The sequence below is a fragment of the Phoxinus phoxinus genome, assembly GCF_949152265.1.
Source record: "Phoxinus phoxinus genome assembly, chromosome: 10".
Taxonomy (NCBI): domain Eukaryota; kingdom Metazoa; phylum Chordata; class Actinopteri; order Cypriniformes; family Leuciscidae; genus Phoxinus; species Phoxinus phoxinus.
Window position 1 is genome coordinate 12873705 of NC_136885.1, and position 27074 is coordinate 12900778.

The 27074-nt window shown below is 38.1% G+C and overlaps 1 protein-coding gene across 1 annotated transcript; it reads right to left on the minus strand.

The window, feature by feature from the left end:
* Window positions 1-165: 165 nt before the first annotated feature.
* Window positions 166-27042, minus strand: LOC307006264 (syndecan-2-A-like). Its single transcript, XM_079627060.1, has 5 exons — window positions 26733-27042; window positions 6332-6443; window positions 3794-3975; window positions 3342-3474; window positions 166-1692 (listed from the first exon to the last, which is right to left on the minus strand). Exons 1-5 carry the CDS (start codon window positions 26790-26792, stop codon window positions 1529-1531), a joined length of 651 nt encoding a protein of 216 aa, XP_079483186.1. The 5' UTR covers window positions 26793-27042; the 3' UTR covers window positions 166-1528.
* Window positions 27043-27074: the final 32 nt, after the last annotated feature.

Here is a 27074-nt window from a genome sequence, read left to right on the forward strand (position 1 = left end):
ATTCTGTGACATTACCACTCATCACATTTCTCCAGTTCCACTTTTTAACATCATTCCGATGCACAAATGTCCTTAAAATCCCTGTAGAACTGTTTCAGAACAGTAGGCACTTCAAGGGCTTCTAAAACATTTGTGAATATACATTTTCATAGATTTTTTTTAAACTAACATATTACATATAATATGTAGTATATAAATAATTATATTCTATAAATTATTGTATATTAACATATACAGAGACGTCGTTGACTCTAAATGGTCAGGTCTTTAAAAGAATCATATTGGAAATGCACATGAAAAGAAGAGTAAAAATGAGCAGATGTGATTCACGTTATTAATCATCATCACTGTTAACAACACTGTTTGAGTCTTTGGAAGGTCAGAGACATTCAGCAGAATATGCTCGAGTCAGAAACAAAAGAGAAATCATTTTAAAAGCTGCTTTAGAGTGAGGGATAATATTATGAAATAAAGAAAAATGGCCTTCATTAAGGTTTCTGTCAAAAATGAACATTGAAAATGTGTCGACTGAGAAGAATGTGGGCGTAAAAATCAGTAAAACTGCAGACTATTACTGGGTAAATGATGTTAACTTGTCATGGAAGATTCATGCTTGGACTCATTACACTTGTTAATAATCCATATCTTATTCTAATGAGCTTTTTTCCCATCCAAGTGTTGGGTAACTGGATATCAAAAAGTTTTGTTGGGGGTTCTTGACCTTGATAAGCTTGTGTGCAATGCAAACTTATATCACAGTTACAGTAATCTTAATAATTGAAGCCAATTACTGCAATATTGAAGTATGCTACATGAATGGAGTTGTGGCAGACTTTGATGAAACTAAAAGACAGAAAAAGAGAGAATGAAGGAGTACAAGAATGTAGAATGTGAACTTTCAGGGACTTAACACTGTACCAACTACATTAGAATCATGAAATATAACAAAATACATTGAAACATTCTGCAGTATGCTGTGATCTTTGAACGATTTCATATTTGCCAGACGAAAATACAAACATTCAGTTTGACTGAAGAGCATAATGGCACAAGCCGAAGGAGAAAAGTACCCTTTACAAAAACGATGAGATGAAAACTAAATTACTGATAAAAGTCCACACTGAGATAAGTTACTCAAATGTAATCAGTGGAAAATTAAAGGTATCAGATATAACCCAGGATTTCCACCCCGGAATTGTCTTGTTCTTTAATAAAACGTACCTCTACTGTTACAAAGTAGTCACTGACTAAAACCTGTGAGAAATGATTTACTTTCATACACTGACAACAATTGTTTTCAAAAACCATAGAGAAACAATCTTTGACATTTTTTATCCCAAAAGAAAATGCAAGCCCCGGTTGGGTTTGTAAAGCAAAATTACTTTTTTGTTACATTTTTAAATAAGTAAAGGTTCCCCGTAAAAAAAAAAAAAAAAAAAAAATCCCCTCGATGTGCTACCATTCCAACGCTACTCTCGGAGAGGAGTTGCTTGTCATAATGATGTTACTGTTGGCAATGATTGGTCATTCAGGCGTAGAACTCTTTACTCGGAGCCTTCTGATAGGCTGAGCTGGGTGGCTTGCGCTCTCCAAGGTCGTAGCTCCCCTCATCCTTCTTTCTCATACGGTACACCAGAAGGAGGATCAGGAAGATGGCAAAGAGGAAGCCAATCACTCCGCCGGCTATAACCGCTGCACCAAGAAGAATGACACCATGTCAAACAAAAATAATATTACGTTTATAATATCTAACACACACATGCATCTTCAACAAAGGCTCACAGCTACAAATCAAATGAATCAAAATATCAGTGAAATGAACACAGAGGTCCTGTTTATACATGGTATTAAGATGCATTTTGGTTGTTTGAGTCACAAGTGAACGACACCAAATACAGGTGTAAACGGGGTCTAACACGTTTTGAGCTTGTCCACTTTCGACCACATCCAGATGTAGTGGAAAACGAATTCGACCGGATTGCTTTCGTAGAGTAAACTCTCAAGTGGTCGAATGCATTTGAACAGCCACAAAAGACCACCTCACCGACTACTGACCTAATGCATAAACATTATGAATTATGAAACGCTGCAAAACGTACCAAGCACAATGTTCTCTCACCATTCCTGATTTCTAACATAGTGTTCGGTGTGGTCTTGCGGGCGGCTGTCAGAGCAGAAACGAAAGCTGCTACTCTCCGTATGTTTTGACGTCGGCTCCTTTCATGTTCGTGTGTAAATTGCGCACGCATATTTCGTCCATTAGATCGAAAGCCCATACACTTACTAGCCCATAGACCCTCCCTTTGAAAAAATCAGGACAGAGGTGATTGAAATTTGACAAAAGAGACAGATTTAAACCAGGTGTGAACGGGTTTGTGTCTCCCTCATCTACTTGTGATCCGTTCGACCAAAACACTTAGGGCCCTATTTTAACGATCTGAAACGCAATTATTAAACGCGAAACGCAAGTAACTTTATGGGCGGATCCCGGGTGCTGTCGCTGTTATACCGACGGGATAAATTACCCTTGCGCCCGAAGCAAATCTAAAATCGGTTGGTCTGAAGTAGCTTCATTATTCATAGGTGTGGTTTGGGCGTAACGTGAAATAAACCAATCAGAGCGTCATCTCACATTCCCTTTAAGAGCAGACGTGCTTGTTCCATGGCGGATTTCTATTATAACGGCGGATTTGCCCCGCGCACGCCAGGAGCGGTTCACAGCCGAGGAGACTGACGTTCTCGTCAGGGCCGTAAAAGACATAAAAGTGACATTGTATGGGTAAGGGAGAAACCAACCCAAATTAGCTTCGGTTAAACAGGCCTATAATAATTTGGGTAAATGTGTAAGCTAGATTTATGCCTATTTTTTACACATCTTCATGGACACAACAATGATTTTCCTCGTGTGTTAATATGTTTCTTTGTAATACTGTATGATTTGCAAAAATGAAAACTGCTGCGTCTGTTTAGATTAGATAATCAGTGTATGCGCGTTGTTCACACGCTACATAGTTCACACGCTACGCAACGCGCCACTGTCTTTAGACTAGGTTTTTCCTGGTCAGTGGCGGAATTGTTTTCTAAAACTGCAAAATAGCACCAGGAAACGTTTGCGCCGGAACACGCCTCCTCTTTTCGCAAATGAAATGTACGAGAGTCTGGTGGAACCAGGTTACTTTTGATTACTTGAAAATGAAAAAGATCTTAAAACATGAATGCCCTGGAATAAAGATCAGAATAAAGATTTTTATAACATTTTGTCTTTAACGTCTTAATAGGATACTGAATTGTTCCCCTAATTGAAGAATCACCCTTCTGTGTGCTGTTCTTTTTAAACATACCTGCCAGCACTTCTGTCCTTTGGAAGAGATTCTCAGTGCGAACCTCATGAAGCAGGTCAGCATCTTGTACAGAACTCGGTGAGCTGGTGGCTTCAACGGTGACCTGGGGCTTTTCTGTCTGATCGTTGGAGATCTAAAAGACAGTGAGAGAGGGAGTGAGAGAAAGACAGCTTAACATCAAAATTGCTGACACAAAAAACAATTCAGCTTATAGATGGTGTCGGAAAAAGTGAAAAGATTCAATAACAAGATTGAAGGATCCAACATAACAGTGGTGTTCAGTAAAACTGCGAAAGACAGCAGGTCAGTGGATGCGTCAAAGAGGGGCAATATCAAAAGTATCACAAGTTGTCATAGTTTTGCAGGCTGTGCAGGTTTCCGGAGATGTGGGAGTCAGCAAAAGCTTTGATAGTGTCAGAAGCAGTACGACTGAAATGGGCGAGCAATTGCACCTCTGGTCCCATGTCTGGCTCAATGAATGTCTCTATGCTGATTTTGTCCATCTCTCTGGAAATGGAGGACTCCAAGCTGGGGCTGTCGGTGTAGACAGGCTCCTGAGTAGACCCCGCATTGAATTCTGGGTACCGCGCAATTACCGTGGAAGTGTCTTCATCATCATCTGTGTCACTAAAACCTAAAGAGATGAGTGAGAAATAAAGAAATTAAATAAGTCAGCCATTAAATGTTTTCCATATACAAATTAAATATAGTTTGTTGCAATCCTTGAATTTGATTGGCTGAGCAGAGTTTTTTACTCAGCTTGTCTTTGTTGTGCATTCCAAACCCTCTGGAATTTGTTATTGTTTATTTCTGCGTGATACAATAATATGCCAGCAGGTAGAGAAAGGTGACTGTCTTTATGAATGAGTCATTTGAATCATTCACTCAACTAACTCTTTCAAAAACATTGATTCATTCATTCATTAATAAAACAAGTGGCTGTCTTAATGCTTGACTCATTTGAGTCATTCACTCAACCAACTCATGCAAAAACATTGATTTATTCATGAACAAAACAAGTGGCTGTGTTTATGAGTGAGCCTTTTTAATCATTCACTTAACCAACTCATTCAAAAAAATTGATTGATTCATTCATGAACAAAACAAGTGGCTGTCTTTATGAGTGAGTCATTTGAATCATTCACTCAACCAACTCATTCAAAAACATACCGAAATCACATACTCTCTTGATACTATTTTGAATAAGTGCTTACTTTGTGACCACTAAAAATGCAAAAGTTAAGTCTGCTGTGGCTTAGTTTGAAACATTTTTTCACTGACAGAGCAAGAACAGATAATGTCACTGTTTGAGTATAGTGTCTAAAATATAATTTCCTCAATAATATTTCCTTATATTTGCCAATGGTCAAATCACAAATCGTGATGATTTTCAAACAACACTTGACGATTTTGAAAATATGAGGTTTTGCAAATGTTGACCTATGATGTTATGGTGTGATGACACTATAACGACATACCAATGCCCGGAGCTTTACTTTGAACATTCCAAACGTCTCACTTTCTTGGACTTTCAGTTCCGCATAAATACAACGATACAGAATAGGAATGCAAGATTGCAAGACTTTTGCTTAAAGTGTTTCCAAGAGAGACAGGTGAAATGCATAAAATGTATAAATATTTCAACCGTTCTCTCCATTTTGCACTGTAATTGTGCCAGGTACAAGGCACTGCAGTAGAGCAGTAAGAGGTAGAGAAATGACTTATTAATAATGCAGAATTTCTGTATGGAGCGGACATCTGCTGAGTGACTATGGTGGTCTTGGCTGACCGCGTTTGACTGCAGGTGAAACATCTGTCCGCTCAAAGGGTGGGCAGCATTGTCTAGCAACCACCTAGAAGACCTTCTATTAACAACACATTAGACAACCTTTAGCCACAACAACACTGGCTCTGTGGGTTAACTGTAAATACATCATTAAATAGTTTTTCTAGTACATGTACTATACATGCCCTAATAGTAAGTAAAAAAGCAGATATAAAAGCATAATTTTGTCTTTTTTTTTGTCGAGTGATTATATAGGATAAACATTACAAGACTCTAACTAGACAATACTTTTCCATTTTTTTACTCGGTGCAAAACTAACAAGGGTGTTTTGGGTGGTTGCCAGGGCATTTCTATACAGTTGGTTTTAAGTGTTTTTAAGTACATTGTCTACAGCTACTTCCTGGTCAAATAAGCCTTTCCACACGTTTCTATGGTCCTATTACAAAAGACACATTTGGTGTGGACTTGCGTTGTCGGTCGTGTCCTGGTGTCTGTGATGTCCACAAGACCGGAGGGTGTCCCATTTGTCATTGTAGGTTTCAAAAGTCCAAAGCAGACTACTACCAAACAATAGCGGCCTTACCAAAGTGTGGACTTGGAGGAGAAAGAAAAGAGAAAGGAGTTTTGAGGGTAAAAAACGTCCATTGTCCATTGCCAACAGTGTAGACTTAGAAGTCACCAAGCTCACATAGAAGTCACCAAGTAGCTTTCTGTTGGTCAACTCAGTGATTTAAGTGATCAACTTGAACATGAGTGATATCTGCATGGGGAACTTTTTCTCTCACTCGAAACTCCCGATCATGTGGTTTTCTATTGGAATGACTGGATTCTTTTTGAGCAATGTTAAATGTGAGCTCACCTTTAGGCTTCCATTTGAGACAATGCCTTTGATATTCTAGCCCCTAGATCGCCACCAATGATCTCTAGGATCAACTTAGGCTCACAATGCTTTTGGGAAATGCACCCCTGATCCCTTAGGGGTAAAAGTAGCAATACACCTCTCCTCAACAAGCAACATGATTAGAGATTATCATTCACAAACTGTGGGATGAGTTATGCGCCAAAATGGAACACTTGGGGTTTGTTGAGTAAGAGTCATAATATTATAATTATGGTCTCTTGAGACTGAAGATGCCTCAGAACAACAATGGTAATAAAATACACTGTTATAGAATCAGTAACAGTGATATAAACAATCCTTACCAGATCCTGAACCAGAAGTGAAGTCATCATCATCTAAAGGGTAGTCACCAGACTGTTGGTCATCCAAATAGATGTCATCAGTTGAGGCAGGGGACTGACCCGAGACCAGTACCTGCACAGGAGAACACAAGCAGACATTTCAGAATAATTTCATTTGAAAAGTATATTTTAACATCTAGTAAACTTTCTTAAATGGCAAAGGTTTAGTCATTTCCTTAGTACGTAATGAAATGATCTCCAAAAATTCTTCAGTTACTGAAAAAAGAAATGTGCACCACTTAAGTACCATTAACATATCAAACAAAACTTTTTTACATTTTTCTAAATAACACAGAAGAAAATCTTGGCTGAATTTGTTTTATGCTGAAGACAAACAACAAAAACGCCTGCCCAAGGTTCCTCCCACTTCTGTTTCCCTGGAAACCACCTCAAAGGAAAATAATATTTGATTATCTTCCTCCGGAGAAAACTCTCGGAAAACTCTCTGACCCACTAAACAGGCGCTAAAAACCAATCTAAAAGTCAGCATCTGTCATTTTTTTGAACATTGTGGAAGCAACAAAAGGTTTATCGCTCTGGAGTAATACTTCAAGGTTGAGGGGTGGCTCAAACGGACAGACACGGTCTAGCAAACAAACGCAAGAGGCTATCATTGTTGTCAAGAGAGGGGCAGATGGACCTATGTTTATTTCCAAAACCTATGACCCTTTCTTTTTCATCATGATGGTATCACATCCTTCAGCGACTTCGTCGTCTCCCACAGACTTTTCCATTCACGTTTGCTGAAGCTCAGCCGTCTCTGATCTTCTCCATCCATATTAACCCTTCAGCAAATCACAAAGAGCCACCAACAGCCATGCTTTGTCCACCTATGTGTCATTGTATTTCTTACGTGGAGGGCAAACAATGAAATAGTGCATGAAAGCGCTGATATTGTCTGTATGTGTGTGTGTATTTGATTAAAGTCTACAAGAGCGCCTGACAATGAGATTGGATAATACTCCAAGCACCATTGTGTGTAATCTGAATCCTCCTATTCACCCGCATGATAAAATATTGGCACTCAGGTGATAAGGTTCAATATTATAATAGAGGTCACTCATGCAGGATAAAAACCCAGGAAGAGTGAAGGGGTTGGATTCAAAGCCTGTACAATAACAGGAGGCTGGAGCGGGTGCTGTTTTCAGAGGCACTGAGGGGGAGATTAAACGGGACTTGAAAGCCAATGGAAGACTAAATAAAGCCACAGAAGAGCCAGAGCCTGTGATCAGCCATGGGTCCCGCTCAGGACACCTCAAACATACATCAGCCTCTGTTTGACTCTTCACATTTTTCACAGTCTCCTCACAAAGCGAAGGCTTTCATTAGCCGTCATTGCTCATCGTGACAGAGAACACACAGGAAGACGGGATACAAAAACCCAGTTTAACCTCCACAGCTTACAATAACTGAACTTGAGTGACATAAAGGCTGTGTATGAAGCTTAAGGCAGCTGCCTAGACAGTCAGTGACTAAACAGCCAGTGTTGTTTGTATGAAAGTTCCTAAGCAAATTGGTTTCAGAAAGACTTCAAAGCCACCGTAATGTCACCTTAAATGATCGAGAGCAAATTATTAATGCGAGCTTTAGACATCTCTAAAAATATTTAACGACTACAATGCTTATGTCTGATTAAAGAGGAGTACCTCACGCTCGTGTCAATCTGTATGCATTTCTTTCCCCTGCGGAACACAAAATAAGTTATTTTAAAGAACATTGGGAACCAAACAACATTGAACCCCGTTGACTTCCATTGTATGTAAAAGAGAAACACATTTCTCAAAATATCTTAATTTATCCTCCACAGAAGAAATTACAGAAGAGATTAAAGAAATTTAGTTTTTTGGGTAAACAATCCCTTTAAGGAGCTATTTCTACCTGAACTTACCTTTAAATACTACTTTTGTTAGTGTAACTTAATGTAGTCAGGTTAATTTAATGATATGAATCCTATTCCATTCATATGTTACCACTTGAAGCACATTTTACCTAACCAAAATATTTTTACAGCATCTCAGCCTATTACCTTTCAGCATATATATTTTTTAGCTTTTTACTCCTCCTACTCATTCTCTCTCTCTTTTTCTTCCATATAGAAATGGTGTTTGCTTGTGCGAAAGTCACTGCCATGATGCTAGTTGCAATGCTATTCATTTGCTAAGGTGTTTTGATTGTTTTTAGCGCATTGCTATGTGGTTGCTAGAGTATTGGTAAGTGGTTTCTAGTGTGTTCTGGGTCGGGTTTCCCAAAAGCATCGTGAGCCTAGTTGATCGTAGAGACCAATGGTTTTACGATCTACTTAGGTTTACGATGCTTTTGGGAAACGCGACATTCAGTTGAATGTATTCATCACAATAACACAAGTCATGCCTATTTTTTAGCCAAGCACTAAATATCTAAAAATATAAGATAGATAGTACAAAAGTCAAAGCATCTGAGAATATGGAACATGTGTTTCACTAAAAAAAGCACGTTTATTTTTAAATATGTTTAAACTCAACCACCAGTATCAAATCCTAAAATAATTCCAGCATACATTTTTTCTCATTTTCTTTCTCTCATATCAAAGCGTGAGTCTCTGTTGCTTAATCCGTCTTCCAGTGAGAACGATTTTGATCCCTGCGATTTTCACACCCATGTGTTTCACGAAAACTGCCTTTAATGAATGGCAAAAGTGATTTAGAAAGTTCTCGAGAAAATCCAAGCGTTTAATTGAATGGGAATGCTCGGAAGAGCTTCGGTGAAATTGCTAATGGGATGAAGGGACTAGAAAGCCACAAACTGAAAGAAACTACTGCAGGTGGAGGAGTGAGATCTCAGATTTCAGACTGAAGTCACTTTATTTTGCTTTACTTTGAGGACGGCCATGAAAGAGAGAGAGACGTAAGTGAGGAAAAGAGAAAGAGCAAGAGAGTGCGGTAAGAGTGTGATGGATAATATCTCTCATTCCAAAACAAACTCCTGTCAGCCATATGAAGGTGAGAGCCACATTCCTGAGTTCCCGGACTGCAACACAAGTGCTGTATTGTGCGAGGGTCTGAGTCCCTCTCTTTCAGCCCGTGCCAATGATACAGCTGGACAGGAAACTCTGAAACTCACAACCAGCTCACTCTTCTTACTCAAACAGCCTTGCCAAGCAGCCCAGCACACACACACACACACACACACACACTCTCTTTCCCTAACACCCTCTCTCTCTCTCAGCACACCGTCACCAACTCGTATGTTACACACAGTGTCCAGCCAGCTGTACGCAGCTGCCAAGCTGCAGAGTTGAAAGCAGAGAGAAAGTACTGACACATATGCTGGATTTGGCAAGCAGAGGTCTAAAGTACATAAAAGGAAAACATTTACTGCTGACCGAAAAGGAGGTGAATAATTCAAAGACAGGAAGCAACAAGGGCAAGAAATTAGAAATGGTGCCCGTGCCAACATTAAAACGTCTACATCTATATTGAAATTTAATGTGATTTTAATATGATTTCACTTGCCCTTGACATCGAGAATGACAGTGGCAGAAGCTAAACGCTAGTGGCAGTTCTCCAGGTGGCTCTGTCTGTTTCCCCACCCTGTGAAAACCTGATTGATTAAGTCAGGCTTCCCTCACACTCTTGCCACAGGATACACAGTGCAAAATACACAAATGTCGTGAATTGAGCCAGCAAATGTAAATGCAGCCATTTTCCATTGGCCATTTCTCTCAAGTCGACAACCTCTTGTGAAGTGGATGGGATATAGACAGACTCTGGGCTGAAAAGCAGTTCTTTCTTTTTGTCTAAATCGCTAATGTTAGTCTTAAAGGTGCTGTGTGTAATTTTTTTGACTGTACTAAAGCATTAAAATACCATAATATGTGTGCAGATATGTAGGAAACATGCTCAGTTCACATACTTGTTTCTCTAAAAAACAATGCTACAGCCAGTTATTCTACTTTGAAATGTGTGTTCCGTGTCGAACTGTGTCCACTGCCAATTTACCCAATTTACCCAGTATATCGACACCCCTAGCTTGCCAGTTGGCGGAAAAACAGCTTATTGCAGCCATGGACGCAAGCAAACGAATTGAGTCAGAGATCGCAGATTCTACACAACCTAAAAAGCCTCAGCATCCATCTGTCCAGTATGACTATCCAGAGACATATTAAACATGGATGTAACAGTTAGATGTTGTGGGAAGAAGGAGACATTTAACACACATTTTAAATAAATAAATAAACAAATACAAAACAAAAGTAAAAGAAAGCAGCCCCTCATGGACGACTGCTGTCACATATAATAAAACATAAAACAACATAAATCCAGGCCTGGCCTGGCCTCTCTCCCTCTTCACTGTCGTCGCTCCTCCTTTATGCTTCCACTCCTCCTTGAGAGATACGAGACCGGTGCGTCGCGCAGGTGTCGCTCACTATCAATCACGCCACCGGCCTCGCGCCGTTCTCTCACGGCCCTCGTCCTGCTGGCCACATACCCCCATTGCCCCTCGCAGGCCGGGCTTTTCACGAGAGCGCCACGACGCATGCGCGAGAACTGAGAAGATGACGCAAAAGGTCTCAATGTAGTGTTTAAAATGGTTCTAAAGTGTGCATTTCCTGGATGTCCGAATCGTGAGAAACCAACGAGAAAACGTGAAAGTGCCTTACCAATGCCGCAAAATGAATGGTTTACCTTTCACACTTTCCCATCAATTGATCGTGAGCATCATCTTCTCAGTTCTTGCACAGTTAGCGCTCGTGGCGCTCTCGTGAACTTACATCAGAGGACCTCACCAAGAAAATGAATAGTTGAATAAAGTCGGTATTTTAGTTTTTTTCCCGCACAAAAAGTATTCTCGCCGCTTGATAAAAAATACATAAATCTCTTGTCTCAGGGGGATATGAGGGAGGGAAGCACAGTCATTTGAAAATACTACAGGTTTTCTACTGATACAAAGCTTAATGCTAAATCCTGAAGTATCCCTTTAATAGTTAGCCAACAATATACCAAACGCATAAGTCAATCATTGCCATCCAAAGTGACTTACAGTACTACAGTACAGTATATTTGTCATAAGGACAGTCCTCTGAGAGTAACCATGGATTAAATTTGATTGTTTAAGTGGGGTGTACCATTGTGGTGGTCCTATTTACATAATAAAAATAAATCAAATCAAGTGAGTCAAGTGAAATGCAAATAAACCAACATAAAAGAGCACAGGCTAAAGAGGCTTATGAAAAGGAGAAAAATACAGCAAAAAGAGAGAAAACAGTTTAGAGACTGAATTGAAGACACTGAATGTACAAGACAAAGCAGGTTTTTTTTAGCTGCTGGGTGAAGCTGAAGCTCACACTGCCAGACTAATATGATTATTACACTCCGAACGGCCCCTTTACACATTCCAGACTGCATTCGGTTCCCTTAATGTAATCTCAATATGAAGCAGACTGCTGTGTTTCCTTTGAAATTCCTCTCTATGCCCCTGAGGCCTGGCAGTGTAATTTCACATAGTCTGCTGCTCCGCTCCAGCCGCAGGAAAACGTGGTGTGTTTTCCTAGTTCAGACTGACACCTATTACACAATGATGCCATAAAGCCACAATCTTTCCTGGTAGAAAACACAGGCAGAACCAGCATCTGCTCTTATTCTCTCTGCTCAGAGGTGCAGAGCGAATTACCCTTAGACACACAGCTAAATCCAGTGTGACCTCAGTTGTCTACATCACTTTAATTAGCAGACATACAGTACTTCAAGATTTACGTGTGAAGTTCAATTTAAATTATATGTTGCACATTGCAGACTGTAATAGCTACTGTAGTTAGTTGAAAATACACTTCTAGGCTTTTCCCACTGCGAATACCCGTGAGTTAACATAGTTTTTAACCTCCAGGCTACTATTAACCTTGGGTTAAGCAAACGTTTCACCCTTTTAATTTTGAATGGGGCTTAGCACAATTTTTTTGCTCTGGGTAATGAAGCCCTGCTCAATGCCAACGGATCGCCTACAGCCTGATGCATAGCACACAAAAATGGCACACACACACAAAAAAATAAAATAATAATATATATATATACAGTAGTCAACATTTTTAGTTCTTGTTCTTGTCTTAAGACAACTTAACTTTTTTGATCCACTTGTTGTGTGATCTAACTGATAGCCACTAGAATTATAGACACTGAAATAAGATCTGTGGCTAAGGTCTGTTGTTTTGTTTTATGACATAAAATACATAATATCTTGATTTTCGAAACACTTTTTTACGTCTTGCTAACAAGTGGCTAAATAGGATTACAGAGGTTGTCTGGACAATAACAGCTAACAGCCAATAACATGCTGAACAGGTAAACTCATCTGCGTTTGAAGCCTTTACAAAACGTGTAAAAATCATCAACTTTTGTTGGTCACAGAGCTTATGTTCTGCAATAATAATAGAAAAAAACAATTGGCTTTCTGTCGAGGGAACCAGGGCCATGATAACTTCCAGGTTGGCCAACAAAATACGTCACTACGCAAGCACTCTATTGAATATTGAGTTGTTTCTGTTTCAGTACTTACTAGAGATACACAGTCATTTTGATAAAAAAAAAAAAATCTGCACATATGCTAATTTCTTCTGGGCGGGTTTATTTGAAACAATTATTTTGAAATAAACCTGCCCCAAAATGGTACATACAGTACAGGCAAACCAAAACAAGCTGTGCTGCTTTTCCTGTTTAAGAATAAACTGCAATGTGGACCAGACTTTATGCCGATACTCAATATCTGTCTGCGAATATACCTACTATATAGTATGCGGAAAAAGCAGTACACTAAATGAGTGTATGAAAATGTAGTATTCATAAAACAGCAGGCATAAAAAAGTCCCCCAAAAGATTTAATGCTTGCACCGAAACTCTGAAATGTGCACCATGTGAGAGAACAATTCATGTTCATTATGTTGGGGAACATCGATGTGGATGAAATTCTGCATCAAAAGTGGTACTCAATTTTGGAGTAAAAATAATATGCAAGTCAAAAAATTCTAAACTAAACAATGCTTGGTTCCCTCAGATGCAAAACAATTAAGGCAAACACCTCCATTTCAATAATAAAAAAGCTTTTCTGCAGACGGAGAAGCAGTTAGTGCCTGATATTAACCTCATATATATGCAAATAAGAATGCTAATGAAGTGTTTAGAAATGTACAGTGTGAAATCTCGAAACTACCCAGGGGTAATAAATAAAGATAACCCAGGATTACAGTAACGCAGGGTTAACAGTTTAAAGTATGTAAAGTCTTATGTGTTAACGCATTAGAATATGTGTATACATGCTTTTTCTACACTTATTACACATTGATGTGGTGGTAATGTTATTCATATGATGAGTCAACTTATTATTTCCGCATATTTCATTTTTCAAGCCATTTTTTCATTAAACGTTACATTCAACGGCCAAGACGATACCAAAGCACAAGGAATTCAATAGAAACATCTGAGTCATTCACTTGTGTATTGAATTTAGAAATGAATGTGAATACATTTTACAGCACAAGAAAAAAATGAAAGGAGAGAAGCTTAAAAAAACAAAGGGACACTATGTAATGATTATTGGCTAATGCGCTGAATGTGTTGAAAGCTACAGATGTTCTTCTGTCTGCTCATGTGTGCAGAGACAAAAAACAATAACACCAAATTAACTGTGAAAACCACCTTGAAATGCAAATTTAAATAGGTTTCTTAATCTTTCTCAGTTTGAGCTTTAGCTAATAGATGATAACTCACTGAAAGTCTAATGAACCATGAAAGACAAAAAAAAAAAACCAGTCACGTTATTACGTTTAGACCTTTAACCGTGTCCTAAGGTCTAAACACAATAACATAGATACTTTTAAGATTTCAAGTACACTACAAGTGTATATTCAATACATTTAAGCAAGGGACAACTTTATATTAACTTGCTGTTTGAATGTATTACCTTTTTTAACTAAACCACACAGTTTGTAGACTGAAACCTTGAGGATCACACTGTGATAGCTGTCAACTCTGAAGATTGACTGGAAGATTTGTGACCAGTGTGCATGTGTCAGGCCTCCAGGGCTCCGGTAATGATCTGGTCTACCGGACAGTGTGAGAACGCAGCTGTGACCGTGATATTAACCCCAACCGGCTGAGCTCTCGACGCGCAGATGATATAACGCCTGACCAGCTGCGGAGATTCAAACACACAACGCTGCGCACACAGACTAAAACACTCACACTTCACTGCACATATACACAACATCCATCAGGCTTGCCATAACCGTCCAGAATACGTTGGATGGAAAGTGGGAACCAGGATGAATACTGTCCATTCAGACCACAGGCATGTCTGGTATTCCTGAAATGCCTTCTCAAATACAGGTGCTGTCGGGAGTGGACAGGGCAAAAGAAGCAAAGAGAACGAGAGAAATGAAGGTTCGCAGGAGAAAGAGAGACGGAGAGGAGATGGAAAAAAAGGAGGGAAAGACAAAAAAAGAGGCTATATTATTAAGAAACATATTTTAATTTCCATTTCAAGCTGGTTTTCACAGTTCATTTGGTGTTTAAGTTTTTTGTCTCATGTATACACAGGGTGGAAAGCTAAAAAATAGTCTTGTTTTTCTTTTTCAAAAAAATGGTCATGGGAAGGAGGTGCTTAACCTCCAGGTCAAACTAAATATTATACGAGCTGTTCCATTTTCTGTTCATTTTCTGATCATGAATTTCACCATTTTTGCTACCCTTTTACCAAAATGTGAAATTAAATACATTTTAAACCCAGATTTGCCTTTTTTTTCTAGTATTAAGCATTAAAGTACCCCTGTTATGCTTTTTCGAATATTACTTTTCAGGCGGTGTGTTGTATCTGTATGTGAATGTAAAGGGTCTGCAAAGTTTTAAAGATCTAAGTGTACAGTAAATAAAGTTATTGTCTCCTGAAAGAAAGAACCGATACAAGCCTCCATAATATTGTAACACATTTTGCATAATGCCAGCCTATGGTCTTCGTGGCTGCTCGTGAACATGGACTCTCAAACACTGTAGTTGTAGCTGAAACTGGAAGAGTTTGGTTTGTGTTGTCATCATGTCGGAAAGCTGCTATTTTCTGTGCTGCAAAAGCAAATCCATTTTGCATGCACTTTATAGGATGAGATTTGATGTTATAAAACTGACACCATCGTAACTGTTCGTATCACTGTGTATCAAAGTGATTAGAAACGCTTAGAAAGCCTCTGGAACTGAAATCCAGATGGTAACGAATGTTTCACTTCCAACATACGCTGTCAGCAGTAGACCAATCACAACAGACTGAGCCATCTGACCAATCACAACAGACTGAGCCATCTGACCAATCACAACAGACTGAGCCATCTGACCAATCACAACAGACTGAGCCATCTGACCAATCACAACAGACTGAGCCATCTGACCAATCACAACAGACTGAGCCATCTGACCAATCACAACAGACTGAGCCATCTGACCAATCACAACAGACTGAGCCATCTGACCAATCACAACAGACTGAGCCATCTGACCAATCACAACAGACTTGAGCCATCTGACCAATCACAACAGACTGAGCCATCTGACCAATCACAACAGACTGAGCCATCTGACCAATCACAGCGGAGGAAGCTCTCAGAGAGGAGATGTGTTTTTTTTACTTTGGATGCATGTACAACCCATTGTAGGAGACCTCCAAAATAAAATCAGGAATCTTTCAAATATCATAATAGTAGAACTTTAAATACATGTCAAAGTTAAATATTTAATATTAATCAGATTTAAAAATGGCAGAATGGGTAACAGGGTTGAATAATTTAGCCTAAATTATTATATACAGTAAAAAAATATTTTCAGAGTATTAGCAAGGGCTAATTATTTGACCCAAATATTTTTAGGGGCTAATTAGTAAACACTACAGTTTATACTAATTAGTCAATTTTGTAATTGCGGAAAATTATGTGAAAACAGGGTTGCATGCAAAATGTGCAGCATAGATGAATATAATTTTGGTAATTAAATGAGCAAATTAAAATTAAAATAGTTGTATGTAATTAACGAAATATCCATTTATTAGATTATGGGCCAGATTTACTAAACAGGGCAAATTAGCATCCGAGCGCAATACCATAAAGGCACATATGGTAGTGGAAAGATCTGCGTGTGATCTACTGACGCAGCGCAAATTAAAGAACACAGACGCAGCCGGATCATTTGCATAATGACCAACGCAATCTACCAAGAGCAAGCAAGTTAGCGTCTGGTTTAGGATGTGCTTTTTGGGGGGCTGTTAAATAATGGGACAAATACCAGTAAGTTGATTATCGCAAACCGTAGTAAATCCCCTTGTGATTCATTTACATACTCTCCTAAAGAACTCCTACAAATGCATACGCAATAAAGTCAGACCCAAAAATAACCCTGTCCACGCCTTTTCAGTGCTAATTTTTCACTACGTGTCTTCAGTAAATCCTGACAGTAGTTTTTTAACAGCAAAATAAGTTTTGCGCTAACGCAAGCTGTTAGTAAACCTGGCTGTTATAAGTCGCGGTAGCAGGACTTAAGTGTTTTTTTATTGACCTTTTTCCCCTATTTTAGCAATCATCATAAATTCGGTATCTTCCAAAAGACAGAATTCATCCTGTTTTGAAATTGGGCATTGCGTTTCCATAGATACGGTACTTTACAACTTAATTTTTCAACTAACTCCACATTTTAAACACAAATTGGTTAGACATATGGATTGGATTTTCAAGCAATTTTAGAGACCAAATTTGTAAAATATTTATTTTATATATAAAAAAAATTGTTTAAGTTCAGTATATTTGCTTTACATTAAACTTAAACTTCTATCACTTTTTTACACTTACATTTTTTGAAGTGCCTTCTTCAAAAAGAGACCTTAGGCCTGAATTCCAAAGTGTTCATTTATTAATTACAACCACATTCAGATCTAAAGGAGGATGACAGTTAACAGGTTAATACTACTTTTTAATACTATTAATACTTTTAGTCAGAAAGGATGTATTCAAATGATCAAAAAGGACAGTAAAAACATTAATAATAATATGAAAAAAAAATTCACAGTTGTTTTCAACATTGATAGTAATAAGAAACGTTTATTGAGTAGCAAATCTGCATATTAGAATGATTTCTGAAAGATCATGTAACACTGAAGACTGGAGTTATGATGCTGAAAATTCAGCTTGGCCATCCCAGGAATAAATTACATTTCTATAAAAAAATTAAAAACAGTTATTTTAAATTGTAATAATATTTTACAATATACTGTTTTACTGTATTCTTGATCAAATAAATGTATTAAAACTTTTGAACAGTAGTGTATCTAATAGAGATCACAATTAAAAGCACAGAATTTGTGCCTTTAATGCTTTAAAGATGCAATGGAATATCAGACTTTATTCTATTGGTGGAGTTTACCTTTATATTGTTATAGACTACTGAGTTATAATGAAGGAAGGGAAAAAATGACGATTAAACAGCATGTGAGGTCTACTGCATCTGGAGAACAGGTGAAAACACACACAGACACACACACACACACACACACACACACACACACACACACACACGGTGCATATACTGTACAGATATGAAAATGTTCCAGGGTATTTCCAAAAGAGAGTTTATGACCTGTTCCGTGTACAGTATTAAAGTGACGTTATACTTCAACTTTTCACAGCGCATAAATACAACAGTAAAATTTTAAAGAGATTTTAAGACGTTTTCCGAAGGCGTCTCTGAATTCCAAAGTCATCGGTTTTCTGGAGTTCTCTGATTTTATTGAGCATTGGGCTAACCACTAATCCGTCTATTCGACTTGCAATTTATGTAAAAATGTTCAGCTAAAACATCATATACGTCATGTGCAGCACCATAAAGGTGTTGACTGCTGGTATTTTTTAACGATCTTTAAAAACTGCAAGCATACTGTCTTTCAGTAACTTAAAACCTCATACCTCGTTTTCCCATTTCTACGCACAGTATGTACCATTGTGTGGGTGCACACCTGGGGCTCATGTGGGCTCTTATTTGAGTCCTCTGGAGAGCTCAAGTAACCCATTGGGTCATGAAGTGCACACCTGGTTATTCAGACCACTGATTTACAGCACATAACACACCTGAGCTCTCACATACAGTATATCTATTCACATGAGTGGACAATGAAATACGAGGACTGATACAGTGAGTTGAATAAGTCAGACGGGTCAATCTGTACATAGTATAAATCTGTTATGAGATCTGCTGTGGGGTCAATGACAAAAAGACTGTCCAAGTTAAAGAAAAGAAAACACAGAGTTCTTCTAAATGATGTTGAAAAAAAGTAAAGATTCTAAAATTGAGATTCCAAAAATGACATCCGCTCACCACTCTTGACTGATTAACTTTTGTATTAACTGATTTTAACTACTGTTAGACCTAAGTTTACTAATAATAATAATTGTTTACATTTATATTAGGCTGTATATATATGCACACAAACACACACACTCCTGGGCAAAAAAAAAAAAGCTAAATGTTTAGCGGCCTTTTATTTGTCTTAACCCTTTTAATCACAAATCACTAGTCCGGAAATTAGCACGAATTGCACAAATACTGAAGATAATGTAACTTAGCACGGAATAGCCTTCTCCAACTTGCAGACAGCTTTTTACAGGAAGAGTCAGTGTTGTTCCACTCAATGTTGATGGCTTCAAGCAGTTTGTGAGTAGTTGAAAAATGTCTCCCAGATCGTTTGAGTTTAATGTGAGACCAAATATTCACTATCCAGTTTAAATCTGGAGGCCAAACTGTGAGCCTGGTGGACTTGTTCTCAAGCCACTTCTTGGTTGTCTTTGACATTTGGGCAGGAGCATCGTCTTGTTGAAAAATAACATCTGATCATTCCTCTTTAGATGGCAACTTTTCATTTATGGGAAGCAAGCCATTCTGCAATATTCTCCTACTCCAAAGCATTAAAAGACTTTTCACAGCTCACCAATACCAACAGCGCACAATGGCACAGTCTCTTCCTCCCTGCTTCACTGTGCTACTAGAGATGCATTTATTATAATATTTCTCAGCAGATTTCAGAAGACACTCCTCTGGAGCATCACCCTGCAACTCGTTTCATTGTGATTCATCACTCCACACACTACTTCCCATACTCTGCCAAAAACTTGATTGCAATGCAAAAAAGCAATGGCTTTTTAAGTAGTACATTTGCTTAGATTTTGCTAATTTCCTGATCAATAATTTGTGGTTAAGACAATTAAAGTGTTTAGCCATTTTGGGCTTGGCCCATTTAGTGTAATATATTCTGTTGCTTTTTTAAACGTATGTGCCCCAAACGAATTCTAAAATAATTTAAAATCAGAAATGAAAGTTTCAGCGTAAGTTCTGTCAGGAAGACTCAATCGTTGCGTCACTTTTATCACCTTCACATCTAACCAATCATATGCCAATACTTGCCGTATAAAAGAATGGTACTTACACACGTCTGAGTTCGCAGATGCTGACGCAGCCAATTCCCTCCACCCTCCCCACCACCACCAGGATGGTCCCTTCCCATACCTCCCGGGGGTCGGCTGCCCCCCTGCCTTCGTCTTCAGGCAGGAAATGCAGTTTCCGCTACCCTCGGATCGCGCACTACGCCAAAGAACTTTATAAATATTTGCTTGCTGGGCTGATCATAAATATATGCTTTGTTATATCATTTTATCTCTCGAGTCTTTCTGGTAGACATTATGTTCATCAAACAAGTGTCACTGTATGAATGAATTGGATTGCTAATTTGTTTTTGAACATATTATTAGATTATCTGGACCAAAAAAAAAAAGAGTGTCATGTTATTTAATGTGGAATAACGAGAAAATAGAATAAAACAATACAACGCTGCACAAAAAAAGGTCATAATTCACTTACCACATTTAATTAAAAACATTCCAATAACTGCTGCGATGCATCCGCACTTAAATATGTGCAAGAAGCTCAACCGTCCCAGTCCTCCATTATCTTTATTACACTTCTCTTTTTGTGTTCCTCAAAGGACAGAGTATAAGAGTAAATTCATATTTTTATTTTATTTTAAGATCCTTTAACAGGTACAACAAGGTGTAACATTTTAATGAAAAACTTCACTTGGTGCAACAACACAGCTTGACATCTTGCAGTTGATCAGCACCTTCAAAAAAGACCAAACTGAGGCATGAGCCTCTCTCATTCTGAGCAGCGTTCCTCCGTCTGTGCCGCTGGAGGCCGGCCAAACCAGCTCCCTCTGGAAGGATAACCAGGCTCAAATTTACTGCTTACTTCTAAAAACTGAGCAGACTTTGGTGGAGTCTTTCGTGGACTTTTCTCTGCGCTATTCCAGAATAGCACCGTCACACAGTCAGTATCAGACAAACTTTCATGAATCTTGCAGACCGTAAACTGTTTTCCGCATCCCATCACTTCTAAAAGGGAAAAGTATTATCTGCATAAAACCTAGGAAACTGGGGTAGAAGATTCTGGAACTTTACAGGAAATTATATACAGAAGTTTTCTGTAAAAGTCAAAGAAAAATAGGAGAGAGATCATTCGTTTTACTCTAGTCCCAAATGTTCACTTCATCGCCCAAAGGTATTTATGTTTCAAGGATTTTTTTTTTTTTATAACTAAGACAGTCTGCGGGGGTTCTTAAGCTATGACAAATCTCAAATGAATATTAGAAATGTAAAATCACTTCACATAAAAATCCACCTCAGAATATAAAACGTCAAATGCTTGGCCCCATCAAAGAAGCTTGTTTCTAAAAATATGCCTCAAATTCCAAACAGGCTTTGCTTTGGTAGATAAAAGTGGAGTGAGGAGGGAAAGAGAGGGTGAGGAGTGAGAGATAGGTGGAGAAAAAATACATCAAATCAGATATGATATGTCAGCTTAAACTGATAAAATGCATCGGCCACATGAAAGCATCTTTCGTGGTCATGCCCTCCGTCTACAGGGTGCTATCTGGCTAAATAAGGTTCAGCAAAAACAAATCTAAAGGCAAAAAAGGGATTGCGAAACATTACGGGACCCAGGCGGCTTATTCCCCCACCAAATTCAGACTTGTACCGTATGTTAAACGTTTCCCTCAGGGGCTAAAGATTATGAGTGATCTGGGGCCGGATTCACGAAACATTCTTACGAATAAAAGTGTTCCGAACTGCTATTTTCTTCTTATTTTCTTACTTAAGAAAAAAGATAAGAAAGTTTTGCATTACCAAAAACATTTCTTAAGAATTTTTCTGAACTTCTTTCTTCAGAAGATTTTCGTGAATTCGGCCCCAAATTCTCATGATGTGGATTTGAAGTTAAAATGCTTCCGGATGAATGATGCTCAAAAAGAAAAGGACTAAAATGCAAAGAAACGAAAATTGACCATATTAACTTTGTGAATGATTGATATAAAAACTAATCTTTAATCAAATTGTAATCACTTTCTTCACCTAGAAAACATCTTTCCTTTAGCGATGACAACATAGGCTACTTGATAATGTTGACCAGTAGCCAAATAGCTATTTCGACATTGTTTGCACAAATGCGCAAATGCTAATGGCAAACAACTCCTATTTTTCTGTCAACGCTGCATTGGCTCCCTATTAAACATTTTATACATTTTAAAATCTTGCTAATTACTTACAAATCACTAAATGGTTTAGCTCCCCAGTACTTGAGCGAGCTCTTAACGCATTATAGTCCTTCACGTCTATTGCAATCTCAAAATCCAGTTGATAATACGTAATACGAATACGAATGTGCATGCCGTCACCGTTTTCACAGATTCACGTATTTGAAGTTTACACGGAGATGAAAACGGTATCGCTTTAAAAAACGTGCACTTTGAAACCTACTTCAAAGTTTTAAAAGTTTTCTGCTTTCAGTTGAAAACGGTCGTGTAAGCGGCCCCAAAGTTAATAACTAATGATTTTTACAACGGAAATTAATGAATTAAAAACCTACTGAAGCTGGACAATGGCTTTCTTCTAGAGCTGCTGTACAACCAAACTAATATTTGTAGCATTCATTTACTATTATCACTGTAAAGCTCTCTGAAACAATCTGTATTGTAAAAAGCGCTATGAAGGTGACTTAACTTGACAATCCAATCAAATCTACAAATCTTTTTTGAATGTGTGGTTTTACTCAGAAAAAAAAACATAACAGAAGTGAAATGGGTTGCAAATGTTTGATGTTTTATGTATTTTCACAGCGGTGCTCATTAACCGTTGTAGCTGGCAATCCAGAGGAGACAGATTTTAATGAATCCTCTGTGTAAATAAGAGATTAGTTATTTATAGGGATATATAGGGATATATAAACATAAGTAATATATCTCTATAAATAAAAGAGACATCATATATAAAAAACGTTTTTCACAATCATATGTGACAAACATGAGCATATTTTTAAGAACTTTCTATATCTTTTTATAGAAGATCTTCTTTGTCATTGACAAGTTATAACTATGCATTTTGATTACATAATACAATTTAGCACAAAAAGTACTCAGGATTCATAATAAGCAAATAGCTAAATGCCCCATAAGCCAGCTGGTCTCACACTTCCTCTGTTTACGGCTTTCGCCGCTAGTATTCCATAACACAAGCTACTCCCACAGAGAGAGCACGGGAACATCTGCATCTTGTACGTAAAACATCTGGCATAGATGTTTCTGCATTCTGGACAATAGAAGCACATCCATCTATGGGATTTACGCAGGGCTGGGGACTCTCACGTCGACGCATTCCTCCAAAGTCCTGCAGACAGCGGGCTAATCTGTCTGCGGTATGCAGGATCTGCTATGTCAACACACCGGCATGCCATGGAGAGAAACACCTAAGGAACCATTAATCACTTCAGGACTATATCCTCCCAGATGAGCTATGACAAATACAGGCACAAAAGCATTCACCTTCATCTGGACAGACTGACAGACAGCTAAAAGATTGCAAACTAAACCGACCTACACGACACTGATTGACAATGACAACGCTTCAGATTTAGAGCTGTTTTAATGAGAGTGGAACCCACGTAAAACTGTGGACAGACATGTACAGGAAGCAAATTTACCCAGTGTTACGTTTCTCTTTCGCAAAAAAAAAAAAAGTCTGTACACTGTAAATACAGATGTGTTTTCCGAAAGCACGCCCACAACAGATGAGAATACCACATGCCTCTGGCACACACACTGCTCTTTTCAGATGCTAAATTGGTCTTCAGTATGGATAAACAACACTTGGACTGTTGGCTCATTTTTATAAGCACTTTTGCCTCGTGCTTTAATATATCATGACATCGTGATAGAATATTGTTCCAAAAAGTGCAATTATCATCTATCACAGCTTTCGTGTACCCTCATTGCAGGCGTTTTCCACTTAAAAGTGAAGTAAATTCACTATAGTTAAAATTAGCCTGAATCAAAGCGGCCGCAATGCTGGTGAAAACTGTAAACCGACTTCTCTTAGGTATATTAATAGTTCTTTAGTGGTTGGCACTGTGGGGTTTTACTGCTACGTGTTATTCACACTTTCACTCCACTCAGCCTACCACCTCTGCACAAAGTTTCCGACTCTCTATCTCTCTTTCTTTCTCATGTTTTATGACTTCCTGTTGCAGGATTCATCACTAAAAGTGAATAGACAAGGTTGGCCAAAGTGAATGACACAGACAACATGTCCATTCATCCAGACAGGCAGACAGAAGTGGGTGAATAGATAGATAGATAGATAGATAGATAGATAGATAGATAGATAGATAGATAGATAGATAGATAGATAGATAGATAGATAGATAGATAGATAGATAGATAGATAGATAGATAGATAGATAGATAGATAGATAGATAGATAGATTCCATTTGCTAAGGTAATTGGGGGAACTGTTGGTAACACATATTCAGATCAAAGCTATTAGTTTCCATTCTGTGTCACACACACACACACACACACACACACACACACACACACACACACACACACACACACACACACACACACACACACTCAGAGACACACAGATAAACTGTCTGACAACATCCCTCATGATTTCCTCTGCCTGGGGTTGTATATATGCAGTCAGCACACAAATATTGTTCAGATACTGGCATTACTAGAAGCACACACACACACACACAAACACACACACAGGTGTTCAGAGTGGGAGTGTGTTTACGCCCATGAATGAGGTGTCAGCACGGTCATACGTCTGTCATAACATGTTGTCTTGGCAATGGGTACAGTTTATGTTTGGTTACATCATATTACGATGACATTATTTTGTGGAACAGCACAATAAGAAAGGTTGTAATAATCTGTTACCAACAGTTAGTCCCTAACAGTAAAATGTTACATGGTGCTATTTATCCAAGAGGCTTTTTTCTTGTGTTTTTTCCCCCCTTTAATTTAATGGTAATTGGTTTAATTCAGCAGTCGTGCAATTACATTTTGGCTGTTTCAAAGTTAGACCATACAGTTGTGGCTTTGGATCAGTCTATGAGGACTCAAGGCTTCACATTATCCTCAGTTGAGGAATTGAAACCTGCAATACGTTCGCAATTGCATGAAAATAAAATGAAACAGAGAATGAAAACCAATGGGGCACTTATTGTAATTTTCATATTCATTTCATTAGCTCTATTAATCATGTTATAACCTATAAACTTCTGATTTTGAAAACATGTTAGTGTTACAAGTACAGCATTAATATTCCACTCCCTCTATAATGTTGAAATAAGATGTCACCTTTTGAAACAGATTTTGAACAGATTTTGAACAGATTTTTGACTTTTGAAACTAATACTTGAATAAGGCTGAACAGACTATTGACTCACTATGAATGATTAGCACTGATAAAACTGTAGATGTGGTGCAACTTGTTGGATCTCAGGGTCAAACGGAAGAGTAAAATCAAAAGGATAGGGAAAAAGACCTTATTTCAGGACGTTCTGAAAACACGAGGGCAGTTGCTTCACTCACACAACAAATCAATAAACAGGGTATTAGAACAACTGAGCAAAAGCTTTCAACAATTTCTAAACATCTTCCAGTGAAATTACACTGCGGTGGCTTGATTTTATTGCTTCTTTGTAATGGGCTTCATCACAGTTGAGAGCTAAAGGTAATTAACACATACAGATCTGCGCCCTGAAGCAACCTGCAAATTGCTTGACAGCACTTTGAAAGCAGTGTTGCTATTGGGAATCGATGTGCTTGCGTTCGTTGCTTTGCAGTCTAGTTCGCACACAGAATTAAAAATAAAAAAGTTGCTGCCTTAAATTTCTAAGCACAATCAACTTGGATGTTTAAGTCATTTCAACTTAAATCACATAAAATGAGTTGAATCTAGTTGAACTTAATTTAATTTGATAACTTAATTTGATGAGTTAAAGCAATGTAAAAACATATGTTCTCATAACTTGTTGATCATATTATTTTTACAGTGAGGAACAATCTCTGATAAGCAGGAATTGAAATTCTTCACATAAACCAAATCCCATTGTTCTCTTCAATGGCTCAGAGCTCTGAAACTGAACCAAGACTATTTTAGCCTAAATCTGAATTTGCGACACACAGTGGTTTGCAGTTTCTGAACTGAAAAAAGTCGACTCATCTGGATTTCTAGAGAGTAAAACTGGCTGAGAAATTAAGTTCTCGCAGGATGAGATCAGGGTTCATTAGCTGGTTGACTAAAAGTGGTCTCAGTGAGACACTGAATATGAGCTCCAGAAGAACAATACATTTATAAAGTGGCATTGAACTTCACTTTTTTGACAGCGATGCCATTAAAGAACCATTTTTTGTTCCCCAAAGAACCTTTCAGTCAACAGTTCTAAAAAAGAATGTGAAGAACATTTAAAAAATCTTAAGAACCTTTTGTGGAATGGAAAGATTCCATGATTCTTCATGGAACCATCAATGCCAATAAAGAACCTTTATTTTTAAGAGTGAATCTTCTGAGATCGAAATGATATTGTCATTAGAGTAGCCTACTCTGTAACTTTCTCAGGGATCTTTTTTAATATTATTATTATTATTTTTATTTTATTTTTTAAGGATGAGCATTATCACTTTAATATCTACTACATAACATCATCATGCTGATGTTACAACAATCTCATATGATCATGATGGGCTTTACAGGTCTTCCCAAGACCAAGTTTACACTTTTTCTGAAGCAAAAGATGCATGTTAAGAATCAATTAAACAGTAGGCTATAAAATAAGCAGCATATATGCATTATGTCTGTCATAACAACTCCACACTATATGTTTATCATTATATGCCACATATAGGAAGAATGTAGGCTACACCATCAAATAGTAGATCGGCACACACACCATGAACTCAGCTCAAACTCACCTTGTCGCTGGACAAGCAGACCGCTGCTGAAAGTGTCAGGAATATCCAAATGTTCCTCATTATTCCCCTTAAGAAGTCTTTTGGAAAGAATTCGTGGTTGAGTCTCGTCTGCGCTCCTTAAACCAGCTGCTCTCTTCTGTCTCTTTTACAGTTTCACCTAAAACACAAACGCAAGATCCTTTTCGAGAGATGTCAGGCGTTTTGATCCACCTGATCAAACTTCTCTTTTGCCTTTCCAAACGGGAACTACTGAGAGAGTGTTTATGCGATGTTGATGTCTCGGGTCCATGTGAGGCAGCGCGGCTCTGCTCGGATAGAGGATGAGAGAGAGAGAGAGAGAGA